A 21,286-nucleotide genomic window follows, 5' to 3' on the forward strand; every position below is an offset into this window, starting at 1 on the left:
ATCATTAATCAAACAACAACAGGAGAAAATCCCTCACTGCTCTTGACTGAAGGACTTTTGTAGCTATAATTAAAGTGTTTTTCTTACACTGAAGATGCTTAAAGCACAGCTTGTTTCATATTTTTATTCTGTTGTATTTATTTCCCTTTCCTTATTTACAGAGAGGAAAATTACTGTATATATACAGCTGAAGTCAGAATTATTAGCCCTCCTGAATTATTAGCGACTCTTTTTCCCCAAATTTCTGTTTAACGGAGAGAAGATTTATTTTCAACACATTTCTAATCATAATAGATTTAATAACTCATTTCCAATAACTGATTTCTTTGCATGCGTGGCTGGGGTGGAATTACAGCGATTGCAGGCCGGATCTATATGCTGAAAGTGCTTTGAGAGGTTTGTCCAGTGTACACGATGCACTAACAATGTGCTACTTTAGGAGGTGTGAGATGCTTTTTGGGAGCACAGACAGATGCTCAAGACAGTTCTGGAGGGAATAATAATAGATTAATAATAATACTGAAGCCCTGTGATGACGGAGGTGTTTTAGAAGTGAGCAAAACAACAGGTCAGATGTTTTACAATGTGCTGGAAACACTGATTTGTCTATTAATGCGTTTCATCACACACATTTTTATCATCACATGATCTTTTCAGAGTAAACCATATGACTTTACTGATGCGCAAGCTGGAGTTTATTCGCTAAATGTGTTTCTATTATAGTTTATGCACAGTATTTCTTATTAGATAAACAGTTTATCCTACTCAGTTGTGTCCATAGGTCTTATATTATGCACATTTTAAAAAGTATGTGCATGTTGGTGTTTCCATGAAGCATTTTTTAAAGGTGCCATTACCTGCATTCATTTAATTAGGTAAATTGTTGTCTGAAATATCTACATAGTAGGTTTATGGCTTTGTCGAGTTCAACAAATCTCCAGAAACTGTTTTATAAGCTCATTTATTACTCTGTAAAATACCCTTGAGACAAATATAAACCCAATCAGAGGAACGTTAACCTGTTTTGCTCACCAGATCTGCTGTGAAAAAGGTCAAATTATAATTAAACATGACAAAAGAGAGTGAAAGAGAGGTATCGCGTTGTATTTTGAAGCTGTATTGTCAGAGAACATCTCCACATATCTGCATGAACAGATGAGAGTTGAGCGGAGTGATTTGACACGATTCATCAGTCTACATGTGTTTGTTGAAACACACTTCAAATTTCACAATAAACATGATAGATTAATAAAGTATGTAACTAAACACACAGTATGCCTGTTCATAGTGGAGATGAGTAAATGTGTAATCTGCAAATCTTGCATTTTGCATCCTGAGGCGGGAACTTGCCTCGTGCTGTCGTTGCTCAGTAATGCATACATAGTAAGTGAAATATACGCTTAAAATAATTAAGGGAGGAAAATTATTGTTGTCTCCCTAGAAAACGTTGTTGCTTATCAATCGCAGCATGATGCGTGCAAATTAATCTCAGAGCTTTTTTGATGATCCCAGAGCTTGATGACATGGCTGCTTGTTAGCTCCGGATAAATGACCTAAAGTAGACAGACATGCAAATGAGGAGGGCGTGGCCTGTGAGTCTCATCACACTTTGTTTTGTCTTCTGATTGGCCCGTTGTCCACCATTGTTTTACACTTGCATAATTTACATGATTTACATGATGTCTGAGGCTCACACTATGCCCATTTCCATATACTGATCTTTTATTATTCTGTTATGCCTTGGTGCACCCAGGGCACCTTTAATGCGATAATTCCAAAATGCGCATAAAATAAGTGATTGAGTTTTTAGTGAGTGACTTATTGCTCCTCTGTGAAGGTTGTGGAGTATATACTGGACCGCAACGCCTGTCTGCTGCCGGCGTACTTTGCTGTGACTGAGATCCGGAAACTGTGTCCAGAGGGGACGCTCTCACACTGGGTAACAAACACACACACACAGGTTCACACTCGTATAGCTTCCCCTTTCAGCTGCTCCTCACAAAATGAAACCAAGCTTGTGTTCCTTTGCAGCTGTTGGGCAGCCTGATATCTGACTTTGTGGACAGTTTCAGACCGACTGCGCGTATAAACTCCATATGTGGTAAGATGCATTTATTATTCACAGATTATAGGGCTGTGCGACTAATCGAAAATTCGGTTTCGATTTTGGCTTCTAGCGATTATGATAAAACATTAATCGAGAGAAACTATTATTGCATCATATACCGCCCCTTTCCAGTGTTTTGTTGCTCTGCAAAGCTCAGTTCCACCTGAAAATGACTAAAAGCATGTACTGTAATGTAATGTTTAGAGCAGGGGATGCGCTTCATTCACTGATGTACATTCAAATCATTCATGTTTTTAAAAGCGCCAATGAGACCGCATGCTGTTGTGTGTGTCCACGCTCAGCCTCAGAGACGAGCAGTCATCTTAATGTGAGCGCTTTAATGGTCAAATAGGTGTCAATACGCGGTGTTTATTCATATTAACCCTCATTTGTGTAATAAACAAACGAGTTGAGAATCAAAAGACACGTCAAAGAGAAAGCATTAATCAGAACTGCGCTACTCTTAAAGTGACAGCACACTATATTCCTGCTGCCGACTGTTTTTAATCATTAATCAAACAACAACAGGAGAAAATCCCTCACTGCTCTTGACTGAAGGACTTTTGTAGCTATAATTAAAGTGTTTCTCTTACACTGAAGATGCTTAAAGCACAGCTTGTTTCATATTTTTATTCTGCTGTATTTATTTCCCTTTCCTTATTTACAGGGAGGAAAATAACTGTATATATACAGCTGAAGTCAGAATGATTAGCCCTCCTGAATTATTAGCGACTCTCTTTCCCCCAATTTCTGTTTAACGGAGAGAAGATTTATTTTCAACACATTTCTAATCATAATAGATTTAAAAACTCATTTCTAATAACTGATTTCTTTTATCTTTGCCATGATGACAGCACCGAATATTTGACTAGATATTCTTCAAAACACAAGCATTCAGATTAAAGTGTGATTCAAAGGCTCGATTAGGGTAATTAGGCAAGTCATTGTATAACAGTAGTTTCTTCTGCAGACAATCAAAAAACTAATATTGATTAAAGAGGATAATAATATTAGATTAGATTAGATTCAACTTTATTGTCATTACACATGTACAAGTACAAGGCAACGAAATGCAGTTTCGGTCTAACCAGCAGTGCAATAGCAGCAAGTGCAGGATACAGGTATAAGATATAAAGTGCAGTTATAGAAAAACTATGGTGATATTTACAGATGGATGTACTATGAACATTATATACAGGTTGTATTAGCTATGAACAGATTTACAATAAATTAATATATGTACAGGATACTATTAATAATCAGAAGTGTGCAGATAGATAAACATAATTACAAATGTCCATGTGCAGTGGGTATGTACAGTTCAAGTAAATGAATCAGTGCATTGAATATGTGCAAACTTTAAATGTGCAAATGTTAAATAGTGCAGTGATTGTGAGGAGTATAAGTTAGAGGAGTGTGGGGGGTGTATTGGGGGGGCAAAAGAGTCAGTGAGGGGCAGAGTTCAAAAGGAAGACAGCTCTGGGGAAAAATTGACCTTAAAATAGGTTTCAAAATATTTAAATCTGCTTTTATTCTAGCCAAAATGAAACAAATAAGACTTTCTCCAGAAGAAAAAATATTAAAGGAAATACTGTGGAAATTCCTTGCTCTGTTAAACATCATTTGGGAAATATTTATATAAAAATAATAATAAAGAAAATAAAAAAAATAATAATTCACAGGGCCAATAATTTTGACTTCAACTGTAATCTTTTTGAATAATCGTGATTACAATTATGACCAAAATAATTGTGAATATGATTTTTCCCCATAATCGAGCAGTCCTTACAGATTATTTATGTGATTTTTCAGATTTTTCATTTAAAGTTAGCCCAGGCACATTGGAAAATCCTGCCTCAGCTTACATTTTTGCGAAATGTGAAGTTTGTTGCTCCGGGTACGTTTGGTTGCATGTTTTAGATGACAAATCCACTAGAGGGCACTGTCTACAATTTTGAGAATCCGAAATACATTATTTCAGCACACAAGCACAACATCGTACAAAGTTAGCTGCATAGTAAACTGACTACGCCAGAAAAGTTGTCCATATGGAGATAGACAGTTGATGCAGACCCATTCATTACAATTGTCTGTCAACATCGCCAGGAATGTGTTTTGTGACCCTTTAATAGATATTAAGTTGTATTGTGGTATTTATTTGGTGTTCTGCAAAGAACAGCACACAAATAATCCTTTATTCGTCAATAATATGTCCCTATAAATATCATTTGTGTGAAAAGGAACAAAAGTTGTGAGCACCACACTGCCCCCTAGTGTTCATTATTTGTATAAACTGCAGTCAAACGTATGTTGAAGTATGTTTTGGTAGTTTCACAAGGATGTGGGATGAAGCACGTATTTACAATGAGCCTGTGTTGGTTAAATGTGTAAACTGTACAGAAACATGGCTACTGTGGTAAATTCTAAGCCCTTTTAGCCATATGTCCTATGTTTGATCTGTGTGTTTGTGTGTGTATCAGGGCGCTGCAGTCTTCTGCCTGTGGTCAATAATTCTGGGGCCATCTGTAACTCGTGGAAGCTGGACCCGACCACTCTGCGTTTCCCTCTGAGAGGAATGCTGCCCTATGACAAGGTACTGCTTTGCACTTCGTGAATCTCACATATAAATGTGCACTTGACACATATCCCCCAAAATCAGAGGAAATCAAGAAAAGCTTTATAGGTAAATTTTCACTTGCAGCTTGCAGCTTGAGTGTGTTTATGGGCCATAATTGACCTGCTTATGTGTGTGTGCAGGACCTGTTCGATCCGCAGACGGGGCTGCTGAGGTATGTGCTGGAGCAGCCGTACTCCAGAGACATGGTGTGCAACATGCTGGGCCTCAACAAACAGGTAACGCCCGCTCTGTGTCTTCCTCTGTCTAGGACAGTAGTTCGAGCAGCTCCACACTCCCACAGGAAGTGTTTGACACTGCTTTATTTTCCGCTCGGCCAGATACTCCACATACTCCCTACCAAACCTGCGCTTTCTGCCTGCCGCACCACACTTCTCTGTGTGTGCGCGCGGTCTGGTAGGGAGTATCCCCCCACCTGTCCTCTCGTACCTGTCTCTGGGGGTGTGGTTTGGCTTGACTGACAGGGTTACTTGGAGCCGGCCTCCTAGTCACTGTATTTGTGTTTTCTTTTTTTTCTTCCTTTATTTTTTGTGTTCTGTCCTGTCTCGCCCTGCCCGTCCTCCTCCAATGCTCTAGACCTTGAACATTGCTCAGGTATGTTCACAATCTTACTGTTGTATTGTGACTAACCAGATTCCGGAAGCTTCCTCGTAGCCCGACCCCCCACGGCTCCATCTCATTACTCTGACTAAAATCGGGCCGACGACAGACTGGAGCCAAGCGAGGAAATACACGTAGGGCTTGAAATTACTGACTGCCACCAGCAATTACGTGCCCTTTTCACAAGACCGTTGTGATCCGGTAATCGTTACTGTTACCGATGATTCGGTTCCTGATCTTAAATCTTTGAACGTTTTTATGTTTTGATTGTTATTAAGAAATGTGTATACACTACCTAACAACAATCTTATCGCCTATCCAAGTTTTAGCAACAGCAAATAATAACTCAATAATCAAAGTGTTAAATTTGTTTGATGATCTGAAACTTTAAAGTATGACAAACATGCAAATAACAAGAAGCGTTAAGGGGGCAAACACTTTTTCACACCACTGTATATGGCAGGGGATACCAATCTCGTTCCTGGAGGTCCGGTACTCTGCAGGGTTTAGCTCCAACTTGCCTCAACACACCTGCCTGAGTGTTTCAAGTATACCTAGTAAGAGTTTGATTAGCTTGTTCAGGTGTGTTTGATTAGGATTGGAGCTAAAATCTGCAGGACACCAGACCTCCAGGAACAAGTTTGGTGATCCCCTGGTATATGGTAAATACCTGTCACTGTGAGATTCTTTATTCAATACATCTCCCAGTATATTTCTCAATAGACAACAGTAACAGTAATACGATGATGTTAATAATTTCAGTCATGTAGCCAGGAGTTCCTGAAAAGTACATTGTAATGGACAAAAATTTGTTAATTGGCATGTAATTAGTTAAAAACCAGTTCATAATGTCTTCATTTTTAAGATAAGTGTAAACTTGTCTAATTAGCAGCTTAAGAGCAATTAACAATGTGTGATTAATCAGTCCTGTAGCACAGGCTGAACGAGCGAACTGCAGAAAGCATAATTCATCAAAATCCATAATTTGTCAATTTTTAGTTTTGACTGATTTGCTGTCACATATTTACAAATTGTAAATATTAAACAAATTGTAAATTGTGGTGTCATAGTCACAAAGTGTTTGGCGGAGACATTAAGAGTTTATTTTAATGGTTTAACATAATTAGACCGTTGTTGTAAAATACATTACCTGACAAAAGTCTTGTTGTGGATCCTTGTTGTACGAGCAACAAATAATAACTTGACTTCTAGTTGATCATTAAAAAAAAAAAGCAGAAGGTGGATATTTCCCCATGAATCATCTGTTGAACTGCATCCCAATCATCACAAATACTGTAGAAGACCTACTGGGAGAGGGCGAATTCTTCAGCAGGATAGCGCTCCTTCTCATACTTCAGCCTCCACATCAAAGTTCCTGAAAGCAAAGAAGGTCAAGCTGCTCCAGGATTGGCCAGCCCAATCACCAGACATGAACATTATTGAGCATGTCTTGGGTAAAATGAAGGAGGAGGCATTGAAGATGAACACAAAGAATCTTGATGAACTCTGGGAGTCCTGCAAGAAGGCTTTCTTTGCCATTCCAGATGACTTTATTAATCAGTGATTTGAGTCATTGCAGAGATGTATGGATGCAGTCCTCCAAGCTCATGATGGAGTCAGACACAATATTCATTCTGTTTCCACTGCAGCATGACCACATATTCTATACTGGACATTATTGAAGGTTCAGTGACCAGACTTTAGTCTAAGCAAAGTCAGACCTTACTGTCCTAATGAAATCATTAATAATCAAGGCATGATCATATTTTATTGTGCTCAAATAAGAGTCATCTAGAGGCCTTTACCTTTCATATAAGACACTTCTGATACCAAATGATCAACTAGAAGTCAAGTTATTATTTGTTGTTCTTAAACCTTGAATAGGCGACAAGGCATCTGTCAGGTAGTGTCTTTATATATATATATATTTAGGCTAGAATAAAAACAGTTTTTAATTTCTTTAAAACCATTTTAAGGTCAATATTATTAGCCCCTTTAAGCTATATATTCTTTCGATAGTCTACAGAACAAACCATCATTATACAATAACTTGCCTAATTCCCCTAACCTGCCTAGTTAACCTAATTAACCTAGTTAAGCCTTTAAATGTCACTTTAAGCTGTATAGAAGTGTCTTGAAGAATATCTAGTCAAATATTATTTACTGTCATCATGACAAAGAGAAAATAAATCAGTTATTAGAGATGAGTTATTAAACTATCATGATAGAGATGTGCTGAAAAAAAATCTGCTCTCCATTAAACAAATTGGGGGAAAAAAATAAACAGGGGGGCTAATATTCTGACTTCAACTGTGTGTGTGTGTATGTATGTATGTATGTATATATATATATATATATATATATATATATATATATATATATATATATATATATATATATATATATATATATATATATATATATATATACATAATTTGTTTAAAAAACAACAACATCGTGTTAATTTTATAGATTACATTGAATTACATTGAATTATGAATTATAATATAATTTTTTTTTTTATTTTTTAACAACAACCCATAAATTTTTAAGACTTGATGCTTTTTCCTGAGACTGACCCTAAATCTCCCAGGACAAACTAATATTGAAAGTAATTTAAACTGAACAGGTTTGTGCGGTTAATCCAAAAATCATCATTCTTCATCATTTACTCTTCATGTGGTGTTCAAAATCTTTCTTTCTTCTTGTGAAACACAAATGAGGACATTTGGAACAACATTGGGACACCTCGCTTCTGTTATTTTGAGACCCTTCGAATAAAATATAATTATGAGAAATTTCTATAATTAAAAAAAGAAGCAGTCAATGATGACAGAATGATTGTTTCGAAGTACACAATGCCTTTAAAAATATTAGTTCACCCAAAAATGTCAATTCCCACCTAATTTCTTCATCCTCCACTTGTTTCCAAATCTGCTTGAGTTTCTTCTGTTGAACACTAATGAAGATATACTGAAGAATACAGCCATTGACTTCCATAGTAATGTGAGTTATGTTACGCTAAACAGGAATATTGCATAATACTTCAGTGAATAAAGCGAGAAAAAAGAACAGAATCATCACCTCCTGATAAACTGGAGCAGATATCAGTCGGGGAAGTGTAGTTTAGTGTGTTTGGAGAAGCCACTGTGGTGTTTTTCTTCTCTAATAAATGAGTTGCGCCTCAGAAGATGAAACACAATGAACACAATGTGGTGCTTTTGGAGGTGTGAGACGCTCTTTGGGAGCGCAGACAGATGCTCAAGACAGTTCTGGAGGGAATAATAATAGAATATTAATAATACTGAAGCCCTGTGATGACGGACTGACGGCTGAGGAGTTTTAGAAATGAGCAGAACAACATTTCAGATGTTCTACAATGTGCATGGGATTAAAATCCTGCAGTTGCAGATCAAAATATTAAGTTAAGATCAAAAATTGACATTGCATCTAATATAATGCGGAAAAGCAAAAACTAAATGCAGAATAAGAAACAAAGAGGTCGTGTACCGAAAGATAATAAGCGTGATTCAAAAAACAAAACAGAGTGACGTTAACTCCCCCTTCGTCTGATTGGCTGGAGGAGCAACTGTCGATCTCGACTAGTGGACCAATGATGACGCTGAACCCCGTCCGTGATTTTAAATGGAACTCGAATTGCATCTTTTGGAAATGCAAGTCTGTGCGAACAAAAGCGAAGGGGAAAGTCATTTTAAATGCGTTTTCATTATTTAATTATGCTCATCATCTTTCAAAATGCGGTTTATTTATTTATTTATTTATTTTATTTATTTATTTATCAATTTTTTTTTTATTGTTTCTTAGTTTTCGTTTTTGCACGTTATAATTTTACACGCGATGTCAATGCATCCAGTCACACAGGTTTTTATAATCAGATGATCTGATAAACTAAATAACATGACTTTAATGATTGGCATGTGGGAGTTTGTTTGGTAAATGTGTTTCCGTCGTAGTTTATGCGCATTTACACTTATCACATAAAAAAGGTTTATGCACATAATTTCCACTAAACATTTAATCCAATATTACATAGTGAGCATAAAAACAGGTGGATGGAACCCTCAGGTTTCCACAACATCCTTTAAAATCTCTGTTTTTTGTGTTCAACAGAAGAAAGCAACTCATAAACATCGAGAACCTCTAGAGTGTGGGTAAACTGTGAGGATAGTTTCATTTTTTGGTGAACTGACCCTGTAGTTTCTACTTGGTGTTTTAGTCATTCTATGCTAACGTTAACTCATTCTGCAAATAGTCAATTGAGTTGTGGTGTGATTTATTTAAACACACTTAAACACACACACACACACACACACACACACCACTGTCCCTCTTTCAGGGATGAAAAAGCGTACCTGAGAATGAAGACAATCTGTTAATTTCAAGCCCTGATCTGCGCATGCTGTGTGTGTGTGTGTGTGTGTGTGTGTAGTGGTGTTCAGTGTGTGCTCTGCTGGTGTTTATCAGCTCTCTCTGGGTGTTGTGTGCAGATGGTTGTCTCCCACACACAGGGAAACACCTCTCTTTAAGATCATCTCTAGCGCTCTGCAGATGATTCAGCTCTGTGAAGTAAACATGAGTATCTGCTGCTGAGAGCCGTGGAAAACACAAACATAAACTTGCACATGTTGATCATACAACAGCAGTCGGTTTGTTGTGCCGTGTGCTCTCAAAGACCCCATGAAATCAAACCACAGCTTTGTGAAGTTTAGTCTAAGGCTAGTGTTAATTGACTTTGAGTTCATTGATACGATACACTGTAAAAAACAATAAGTTGACTCAACTTATTGACTTGACTCGATTTAAGTTGAGTCAACTAAAAAAAAAGCTCTGCAGCAGGTTGCCTTAGTTTTAAGTTTTTGTTTTTACAGTGTAACATCCTCATGAGTAAAGTATCCTGCCCTCTAACTCATCTACTCACTAGTGAACAAGAGAACTCATCTACTCACTAGTGAACAAGAAAACTCACCTACTCGCTAGTGAACTAGAGAACTCATCTACTCACTAGTGAACAAGAGAACTCATCTACTCACTAGTGAAAAAGAAAACTCACCTACGCGCTAGTGAACTAGAGAACTCATCTACTCACTAGTGAACAAGAAAACTCACCTACTCGCTAGTGAACTAGAGAACTCATCTACTCACTAGTGAACAAGAGAACTCATCTACTCACTAGTGAAAAAGAAAACTCACCTACGCGCTAGTGAACTAGAGAACTCATCTACTCACTAGTGAACAAGAAAACTCACCTACTCGCTAGTGAACTAGAGAACTCATCTACTCACTAGTGAACAAGAGAACTCATCTACTCACTAGTGAAAAAGAAAACTCACCTACGCGCTAGTGAACTAGAGAACTCATCTACTCACTAGTGAACAAGAAAACTCACCTACTCGCTAGTGAACTAGAGAACTCATCTACTCACTAGTGAACAAGAGAACTCATCTACTCACTAGTGAACAAGAGAACTCATCTACTCGTTAGTGAACTAGAGAACTCATCTACTCACTAGTGAACAAGAGAACTCATCTACTCGTTAGTGAACTAGAGAACTCATCTACTCACTAGTGAACAAGAGAACGCATCTACTCGTTAGTGTACTAGAGAACTCATCTACTCACTAGTGAACAAAAAAACTCATCTACTCGTTAGTGAACTAGAGAACTCATCTACTCACTAGTGAACAAGAGAACTCATCTACTCGTTAGTGAACTAGAGAACTCATCTACTCACTAGTGAACAAGAAAACTCATCTACTCGTTAGTGAACTAGAGAACTCATCTACTCACTAGTGAACAAGAAAACTCATCTACTCGTTAGCGAACTAGAGAACTCATCTACTCACTAGTGAACAAGAAAACACATCTACTCACTAGTGAACAAGAAAACACATCTACTCGTTAGTGAACTAGAGAACTCATCTACTCACTAGTGAACAAGAAAACTCATCTACTCACTAGTGAACTAGAGAACTCATCTACTCACTAGTGAACAAGAAAACACATCTACTCACTAGTGAACAAGAAAACTCATCTACTCGTTAGTGAACTAGAGAACTCATCTACTCACTAGTGAACTAGAGAACTCATCTACTCACTAGTGAACAGGAAAACGAATCTACTCACTAGTGAACAAGAAAACTCATCTACTCACTAGTGAACAAGAAAACTCATCTACTCGTTACTGAACTAGAGAACTCATCTACTCACTAGTGAACAAGAAAACTCATCTACTCGTTAGTGAACTAGAGAACTCATCTACTCACTAGTGAACAAGAAAACTCATCTACTCGTTAGTGAACTAGAGAACTCATCTACTCACTAGTGAACAAGAAAACACATCTACTCACTAGTGAACAAGAAAACTCATCTACTCGTTAGTGAACAAGAGAACTCATCTACTCGTTAGTGAACAAGAGAACTCATCTACTCGTTAGTGAACTAGAGAACTCATCTACTCACTAGTGAACAAGATAACTAATCTACTCACTAGTGAACAGGAACCCTCACTAGTCAACTGGATCCCTCATCTACTCATTAGTGAACAAGATAACTAATCTACTCACTAGTGAACAGGAACCCTCACTAGTTAACTGGAACCCTCATTTACTCACTAGTGAACAAGAAAACTCATCTACTCGCCATTGCACAAGATAGTTCATCTACTTACTAGTCAACTGGAACTCTCATCTACTCAAGAAAACTCCTTGACTCACTAGTAAACAAGATAACTCATCTTCTCGCTACAGTCAACAGGGACCCTCTCCTACGCACTAGTGTACAAGGTAACTTATCTACTCACTAGTGAACAAGAAATCTCGTCCAATCACTTGTGAACAAGATAACTCGTCTACATCTCATCTGAGTAGACGTGGGTTCTTGTTGTCTTGTTCACTAGTGAGTAGATGCGTTTTCTTGAACATTAGTGAGTAGATGAGGTTTCCTATTTACTAGTGAATAGATGGGAAAACTTGTTCACTAGTGAGTAGATGAGTTTTATTGTTCACTAGTGAGTAGATGGGGGTTTTGTCCACTAGGTAGTAAATGTGTTTTCTCGTTCACAAGTGAGCAGATGGGTTTTCTTGTTCAGTAGTGAGTAGATGATTTTTTTTCCACTAGTGACTAGGTTGGGATTCCTGTTGACTAGCAAGTAAATGGTTTTCTCTTTCACTAGTGAGTAGATGAGATCTTGATCATTAGTGAGTAGATGAGGTTTCCTGTTCATTAGTGAGAAAATGGGAGTTTATGATCACTAGCGAGTAGATGAGTTAACTTGTTCATTAGTGATTAGATGAGTTTTCTTGTTCACTAGTGAGTAGATGGGGGTTTTGTCCACTAGTGAGTATATGAGTTTTCTTGTTCACTAGTGAGTTGATAGGGTTTTTGTTCACTAGTGAGTAAATGGGGGATTTTTTTTCACAAGTAATTATATGAGTTTTCTTGTTCACTAGTGAATAGATGGTTTTTCGTCACTAGTGAGTAGATGAGTTAACTTGATCATTTGTGAGTAGATGAGTTTTCTTGTTCACTAGTGAATAGATGGTTTTTCATCACTTGTGAGTAGATGAGTTTTCTTGTTCACTAGTGAGTAGATGGGGGGTTTTGTCCACTAGTGAGTATATGAGTTTTCTTGTTCACTAGTGAGTTGATAGGGTTTTTGTTCACTAGTGAATAAATGGGGGATTTTTTTTCACAAGTAATTATATGAGTTTTCTTGTTCACTAGTAAATAGATGTTTTTTGGTCACTAGTGAGTAGATGGGAGTTTGTTCTAGTGAGTGTATGAGTTTTCTTGTTCACTAGTGAGTATTTGAGTTGTCTTGTTCACTAGTCAGTTGATGGGGGTTCTTGTTCATTAGTGAGTAGATGGATTATCTTGATCATTAGTGAGTGGATGATGTTTCCTGTTCACTAGTGAGTAGATGGGAGTTCTTTATCACTAGTGAGTGGATTGGGTTTTTGTTCTGCATGCCATCTCCCTGGTGCTCTGTGTGTTCCAGCTCTCTGTTTTAATAGGGAAAAAATGGACACAGCTCAGAAGATCATTTAGTTTCATGGGGTCTTCAAGCATATGATGAGCACACTGTAAATTCCCACATGTATTGTTGACACACCCAGCACTCCAGCATCGCAGATGATCAGTCCTGCATGCCACCTTACAGGGGGAGCTGCAGTGTATCGGCACACACACACACACACACACACACACACACACACACACACACACACACTTGCTGTGCTGCTGTCTCTTGAGCACCAGGGGGCGACACTCAAACACTGATTTTCCAGATACACTGCAGCTTTCCTCACGATCAGGGCTTCTGTGAGCATCCTCATGTCATGCTTTCACAGGCGTGTGTGTTTGCCGTGAAGTGCGAGGCACTGGTGTGTATCATTTGTGTTTGGCCATTCGTGTTGAGGCCGTGTTGAATATGCTCTGTGTGTTCAGTAAATACTACAGCTCATGTTTATTGTCAGTCTGTTTCTAACTCTCTCTAAGGGTTTGCACTGTGGCTCATCATGTCATCGTTATGGTTAATTTAATTTGATTTGATTATGAACCACATTGTATCTTGTCAGAAATCAAGAAGAAAACTTAATAGCGGGAGTATATTTTAAAGCTACCTTCAGTTAGTTATAGAGTGTTTTCACACCTGCCTCATTTAGTTTGGTTAAAATGTACCAAATTTGTTTGCCTTTTTGGTGCAGATTGGTTTTGTTTGCGGTGAAAATGTGAACTGACCTCGAACCGACCCAAATTCAAAAAGTACTTTGCTTTTCTTGGACTAAACCAGCTGCTGTGGTCAGCTGCGACATGCATTCTGGGATGGGAAAACTTTTTTTTGACACTTTAATGTCGCAATTGTGGCAGGTTGTGGACAAACGTGGAGTTGTGAGGAGGTCCATACTGCCTTTGTAATTGTCCTCTGCTCATTGTTTACTTCTGTGTGTTGAACACATACGTTTCTGAGCAATAATTCTGACCAATCAAAATGCAGTCCTGGAAATTTGTCTAGCCAATGACTGATGTGGATCTGGTCACATGACTGCTTTTTGGTTTGTTTCAACTGGTTCAGAGCAGCCTGTCTGGTGTGAAACGGAACTAAAAAGGGCTGAAAAATGCAGTCATGTTTAACCTTGGTCTGGACCAAAGGAAACAAACTGCAGGTGTGAAAGCACCCTAACTGTGCGTTCATGCTGCTGCCAGCGAGAGCGTCAAAGTTTGCTACATTGATCTGGTATTTAAAGGGGCCGTTGCAGCACATCAGCAAATAACTTATAACCCTAAATCAGAAAAAGTTGGGGCCGTATGGAAAACGCAAATTAAAAAAGAAAGTATTGATTTCCAAATTAACTTTGATTTGTATTTTAATTGCAGACGATACAACAAACATTATTTAATGTGTTCCTCGTGATTTTTTCCCCCAAAATAAACATGTATTACAATTTTGGTTCTTGCAAAACATCTCAAAGTTGTGACAGTAAAGCATTTACCACTTTATAATGTTGCCATTCCTGTTCACAACACTTAAAAGACTTTCAGTAGCTGAAAACAAGTCTTAAGGTGGGCAACAGCATGGGGTTTTCGTTATTGCATTTTGCGATTCAAAATGCACCACACATTCTCTATTGGAGACAGGTCGGGACTGGAGGCAGGCCAGTCAAGTACCTGTATCCTCTTCCTTTGCAGCCAGGACTTTGTAATGTGTGCAGAATGTGGTTTTGCATTGTCATGTTGAAATATGAACGGGCGTCGCTGGAAAATTAGGCAGCATATTGCGCTCCAAAATCTCTGTGTACTGTTCAGCATTAATGGTTCATCACAAAAATGCAAGTTACCTTTGCCAAGGGCACTGACATAACTCCATACCATGAATGTAAAAAATAGCTAAAATACTGATTCATCTGACCACAGTCCATGTTTCCTCTGTGTGATGGTCCATTCCAGATGCCTCCAAGCCCAGACAAGTCGACAGCGCTTCTGCACACTGTTAACATAGGGCTTCCTTTTGGCACGGTACAGTTTTCACTGGCATTTGTGGATGTAACCACACATTGTGGTACTTTACAAAGCCTTGGCAAAGTAGTCCCAAGCCCATGTGGTGATATGGGTTATAGAGAAATGAGGATTCTTGATGCAGCGCTGCCTGAGAGAGATTAGAGATCACGGTTGTTCAGCGTAGGCTTGCGCCCTTGTCCTTTACACACTGAAATTCCTCCAGACACCTTGAATCTTTTAATGATGTTCTGCACTGTTGAAGGTGAAATATCCAAATGTCTTCCTCTCTTTCTTTGAGAAACATTGTTTTTATACATTTCAATACTATTTCTTATGTATTTGTTGTCAAACTGGCCTATCTTTGCCTCCTAAAGGACAAGACCTTTCTTGGCCCTGCTGAAAAATCCAGCTTAAATCAGCCTAGGCTGGTCAGCTGGTTTTAGCTGGTCGACCAGCCTGGTTTTAGAGGGGTTTTGACCATTTCCAGGCTGGTTTACAGCTATTTCCAGCATGGTCTTAGCTGGTCAGGCTGGAAGATGACCAGCTTAAACCAGCTTGACCAGCCTAGCCAGGCTGGGAGCCCAACCAAAACCAGCTATGTCCGGCTTAGACCAGGCTGGTCAAGCTGGTTTTAGCTGGATTTAGCTGGTCATTTTCCAGCCTGACCAGCTAAGACCAGTCTGGAAATGGATGGAAATCAGCCTGGAAATGGCCAAAACCCCTCTAAAACCAGGCTGGTCAACCAGCTAAAACCAACCAACCAGCCTAGGCTGGTTGAAGCAGGATTTTTTAGCAGGGGGACGCTGCTTTTGTACTAAATCATAATTACAATCACCTGTTGACATCACCTGTTTCAAACCACATCATTATTTAACCAATTTACCTGATAACAAGCCCTAAACTCCTCCTGTCCAACTTTGTTTGGAATGTGTTGCAGGTCTAAATGACAGGAAAGGATGTATATTTACAAATCAAATGAAGTTCACCAGACAGAACGTCAGATATTTTGTGTTCATATTGTCTGCAATGAAATACAAGTCAAAAATAAATTTGGAAATCACTACTGTCTTTTTTATTTACGTTTTCCATACTTTCCCAACTTTTTCTGATTTGGGGTTGTACATTCCCACATAAAACAACATATTTTCTAGTGGGAAAATGTTGCACCCCTTTTATCAAATTGTGCTTCCAACTGAAACAGAATACTATTGAAAACTGTGTTGAATTCCAGAGGGACTGCTATGTTTTGTTGAACTGTTAAATGCACAGTACCTTTAACTGTTCATCGGTTGGAAAAACACTGAATGCGTCTAAAATAGGACCTTAAGATATATTGCAAAACTATTCTTATCACAGTAATAGTGTATGCAATATACATATCGCAGACGTGTGTGATAAACAAAAACTTCAGTTGTAATGTATTCCCCCAGTGCTGTTGGTGTGTGGTGTGTTTGCAGTGGTTCTGGTCTGTGTAAGAGTGCACTTTTGTCCGCTGTTCTGCCCACTGCAGCACAAGCAGAGGTGTCCGGTTCTGGAGGACCAGCTGGTGGATCTGGTGGTTTATGCCATGGAGCGCTCTGAGACAGAGGAGCAGTTTGATGACGGCGGCACCAGCCAGCTCCTGTGGCAGCATCTGTCCAGCCAGCTCATCTTCTTCGTCCTCTTCCAGTTTGCCAGTTTCCCTCACATGGTGCTGTCGCTCCATCAGAAGGTACAGACAAACACACACACTTCAGCAATGTCCTCAGACTAGTATTTAACAGCAGACGGTGCTCTAAGCTAGTTTTACAGCAGACGGCGCTCTAGGCTAGTGTTTAACAGCATGTTTAACAGCAGACGGCGCTCTAGGCTAGTGTTTAACAGCAGATGACGTTCTAGGCTAGTTTTTAACAGCAGATGACGCTCTAGGCTAGTGTTTAACAGCAGATGGCGCTCTAGGCTAGTGTTTGACAGCAGATGGTGCTCTAGGCTAGTGTTTAACAGCAGATGACGCTCTAGGCTAGCGTTTAACAGCAGATGACGCTCTAGGCTAGTGTTTAACAGCAGATGATGCTCTAGGCTAGTGTTTAACAGCAGATGGTGCTCTAGGCTAGTGTTTAACAGCAGATGATGCTCTAGGCTAGTGTTTAACAGCAGATGACGCTCTAGGCTAGTGTTTAACAGCAGATGATGCTCTAGGCTAGTGTTTAACAGCAGATGATGCTCTAGGCTAGTGTTTAACAGCAGATGGTGCTCTAGGCTAGTGTTTAACAGCAGATGATGCTCTAGGCTAGTGTTTAACAGCAGATGATGCTCTAGGCTAGTGTTTAACAGCAGATGGTGCTCTAGGCTAGTGTTTAACCACAGATGATGCTCTAGGCTAGTGTTTAACAGCAGATGGTGCTCTAGGCTAGTGTTTAACAGCAGATGATGCTCTAGGCTAGTGTTTAACAGCAGATGGTGCTCTAGGCTAGTGTTTAACAGCAGATGATGCTCTAGGCTAGTGTTTAACAGCAGATGGTGCTCTAGGCTAGTGTTTAACCACAGATGGTGCTCTAGGCTAGTGTTTAACAGCAGATGGTGCTCTAGGCTAGTGTTTAACCACAGATGATGCTCTAGGCTAGTGTTAACAGCAGACGGTGCTCTAGGCTAGTGTTTAACAGCAGACGGTGCTCTAGGCTAGTGTTTAACAGCAGATGGTGCTCTAGGCTAGTGTTTAACAGCAGAGGGCGCTCTAGGTTAGTTTTAACAGCAGATGGCGCTCTAGCCTAGTGTTTAACAGCAGATGGTGCTCTAGGTTAGTTTAAACAGCAGATGACGCTCTAGCCTAGTGTTTAACAGCAGACGGTGCTCTAGGCTAGTGTTAAACAGCAGACGGCGCTCTAGGTTAGTTTTAAACAGCAGATGACGCTCTAGCCTAGTGTTTAACAGCAGACGGTGCTCTAGGCTAGTGTTTAACAGCAGACGGTGCTCTAGGCTAGTTTTAACAGCAGACGGTGCTCTAGGCTAGTTTTAACAGCAGACGGTGCTCTAGGCTAGTGTTTAACAGCAGAGGGCGCTCTAGGTTAGTTTAAACAGCAGATGACGCTCTAGGCTAGTGTTTAACAGCAGATGCCACTCTAGGCTAGTTTTTAACAGCAGACAGCACTCTAGGCTAGTTTTATCAGCAGACGGTGCTCTAGGCTAGTGTTTAACAGCAGATGGTGCTCTTGTTCTTATAGTGTTCTAACCTAGTTTTTAACACACTGGATTAAATTTAAACCTTTTATTGTGAACTCTAACGTGGTTAAATGCTTTCAGATAGCTGTCCAATGTTTACAATCGGGTAAAGCTTCAATTGTTATCTCCCTTTAAATGGGTGAGAGGCAACTACAAAAAAACAAACAAATGGGAGGCACATTTCTGAACAGGACTACATATAAAGAACACTGATCACCTGTAAAGAGCTCGTAGGCTGCGTTTCACTGACTGCATATCTGTTCCTCTGGCTCCTCCAGCTGGCGGGCCGGGGTTTGATCAAGGGCAGGGATCATCTGATGTGGGTTCTGCTGCAGTTCATCTCCGGCAGCATTCAGAAGAACGCTCTGGGGGACTTTCTGCCCGTCATGAAGCTCTTCGACCTGCTGTACCCTGAGAAAGAGGTGAATGAGTTCATAATGTGACAATGAACACGTTGCTGTTAAACAATTTATATTAGGAGGGTGGGGGAGTGGCTGAGGGGTGGTTTCTCATTTACATATTCTTATTTTAGTGTAGTCACATCACTCACCCCAGATTAACTTTTGTAATACATTTAGTTCACAAAGCACATTTGGCAGCATATAAAAATGTAAAAACGGCTAAGGTCACTATTATTGTGCCTCTTTTATCTTTATTTAAATTACTATTTTTTAAATGACTTCCGAACAAACCACTATTGTTCAATAATTTGTCTAATTAAAGGTGCTGTATGTCAGTTTTGGACTCTTCTAAAGCATTAAAATACCATAATATGCTCAGTGAACATTCTTGTTTATCTGAAACACAATGCTGAAGTCAGATATTCTGCTTTGAAAATCTTCGTTACATGCCTTAATGGCTGTCTTTGTTTTGGTCATTTAACCCGCCCAATGCCAGTTTAGCCAATTAAATTTCAGCACCCCGGGTTGCCTTGGTAAAAAACAGCGTATTTCAATTATTCTGTCAGGAAGACTCTCAAAGTGTGAGTCTGTGACCAAATGTGACCTCCGGTGGACAGTAGCAGCCTCCGAAATGAGATGCAGATTCAGAGTTCCACATGGGGTGGTTATTAACTAGCAAATAATATAAACATTATAAGTGTAAACATTAGGTGAGTAGGTTTAATTGTAACCCGTGTCCTAACATCACGCTACGTGACGAGATTAGCAGTGATAAGCAATTTAGCTGTTTGTACCAGACAAAACACGACAGAAAGTTAAATACAGCCATTCAGAAGCACAGAATAGTGCACTCACTGCACTCCAGCGAAATGGTAAGGTTTATAATCTAATGAATACATATTAAACCTCTTTAACATGATTAAATGTAGATGCTGAATCACTGATATGTGTTGGTTGGATATGAGTCACATTTCTAAAGTTCAATTTCAGACGGTTTATTTTACTTTCCAGATCTGAGGTGAATTATCTGCTGTTGCTTTCAGTAGTTTGGCAATAAATGAGGTTAACAGATTTATGCAAAATAATTAAAAAAATATTTATCTGATGCATTTTTACAGCAGTTTAATTCAGCGCATGTTTTCATCCCTAACATAATGAAAGGGTAGTCAATTTGCCAAGAGTGTATTGTTGAGTTTTTAACATTTTTTTAAAGCATTTTCCCAAAATATGTGTCAAAATAAGATTTGTCACCAAAAATCATCCCATTTGCTGAAACACAGAGACCGTTGTGGCCAAATTAAGACTCAAAATCACCCCAGAGTGGATAAAATCATCCCCAACAGCGCATAAGGGTTAATAATAATGATAATAATCGTGATTATAATTTCAGAATCTAAATGTAATTATGGCCAAATGAATAAAATAAACAATTTTTTAATAAAGTTTTTGCATTATTTGTCCATATATCTGGTTTGTAAGCTGTATGAGATTAGCTTTAACTATTGTAGTTGGTTTTAGGTCTTATAATAGAATATATAAAATTCTCCATAGTGTTTATAAAAGAAATATAGGCCTTATTTGTATTTTTATATGGAAAACGAATGCGCATTTTAACCAAAACTAATATTGGATTAATTTTGAAACGTGTGCATGTAAAGTATTATAATTTGTACAGAAAAATAACATAATCAAATGCAGATTTTCTCTAAAGAAGTTGATTCTCTGCCACATTTACAGTGTCATCGGGCACATTGTATGTTATAACTACCGTCGTCCAAATGATGAATCTGTGACTGTTTTGGGGATCTTTGGTGGCACATTGTTTATTTCTCAAGTGATGCCTAGTACTAAGGTAGTTCAGCTGCGAGTTATGAGGTTGTATGGGAAATGCACCTCTGACCGATGAAGCTCAACGGCTGACCGTCAGATTTAAAGAACCAAGCAGTTTACAGACACACTACCACAGAACCCGCATCAGTCATCTGTCATTAGCGCAGCCAGATTTAGCTCTCTGATCAGAGATGTTCATACACAGCGTTGTCCATTTACAGCATCTCAGTTGTGTGTGTGTGTGAAGCCCACAGGGCTGATGATGAGAGACGGGCTGCCGGCTGCGTCTGCTATGATCCAGCCATTAGCAAACAGCATCTGTGAACGGCAGATGTGCTGCAACACACACACACATGGGTTTAACTAAAGCCTGTAACTAGCACAAGGCAATTACACGCTTACCAGAGGAAAACATCACACAGTTCAACATCAGTCAAGCCCAGGAGTCTGAATTAGGCCCGCAGATTTCCACAGATTTTTTTTCACAGATCATTGAGTC

General features: G+C 39.1%; 1 protein-coding gene across 2 annotated transcripts in view; it reads left to right on the top strand.

The window, feature by feature from the left end:
- Positions 1-21,286, top strand: part of med23 (mediator complex subunit 23) — a 92,832-nt gene that overhangs the window by 12,467 nt on the left and 59,079 nt on the right. Inside the window, exons 7-13 of one of the 2 annotated variants that reach the window (XM_056480999.1) lie at positions 1,838-1,939; positions 2,032-2,101; positions 4,588-4,700; positions 4,865-4,960; positions 5,319-5,336; positions 16,869-17,069; positions 18,835-18,978. In XM_056480999.1, coding sequence (XP_056336974.1) covers positions 1,838-1,939; positions 2,032-2,101; positions 4,588-4,700; positions 4,865-4,960; positions 5,319-5,336; positions 16,869-17,069; positions 18,835-18,978 — 744 coding nt within the window. The remainder of the gene's footprint in view (positions 1-1,837; positions 1,940-2,031; positions 2,102-4,587; positions 4,701-4,864; positions 4,961-5,318; positions 5,337-16,868; positions 17,070-18,834; positions 18,979-21,286) is intronic. The other variant, XM_056481000.1, reaches the window with a different exon arrangement.

This window comes from Danio aesculapii, chromosome 20, assembly GCF_903798145.1.
Source record: "Danio aesculapii chromosome 20, fDanAes4.1, whole genome shotgun sequence".
NCBI classification, from domain to species: domain Eukaryota; kingdom Metazoa; phylum Chordata; class Actinopteri; order Cypriniformes; family Danionidae; genus Danio; species Danio aesculapii.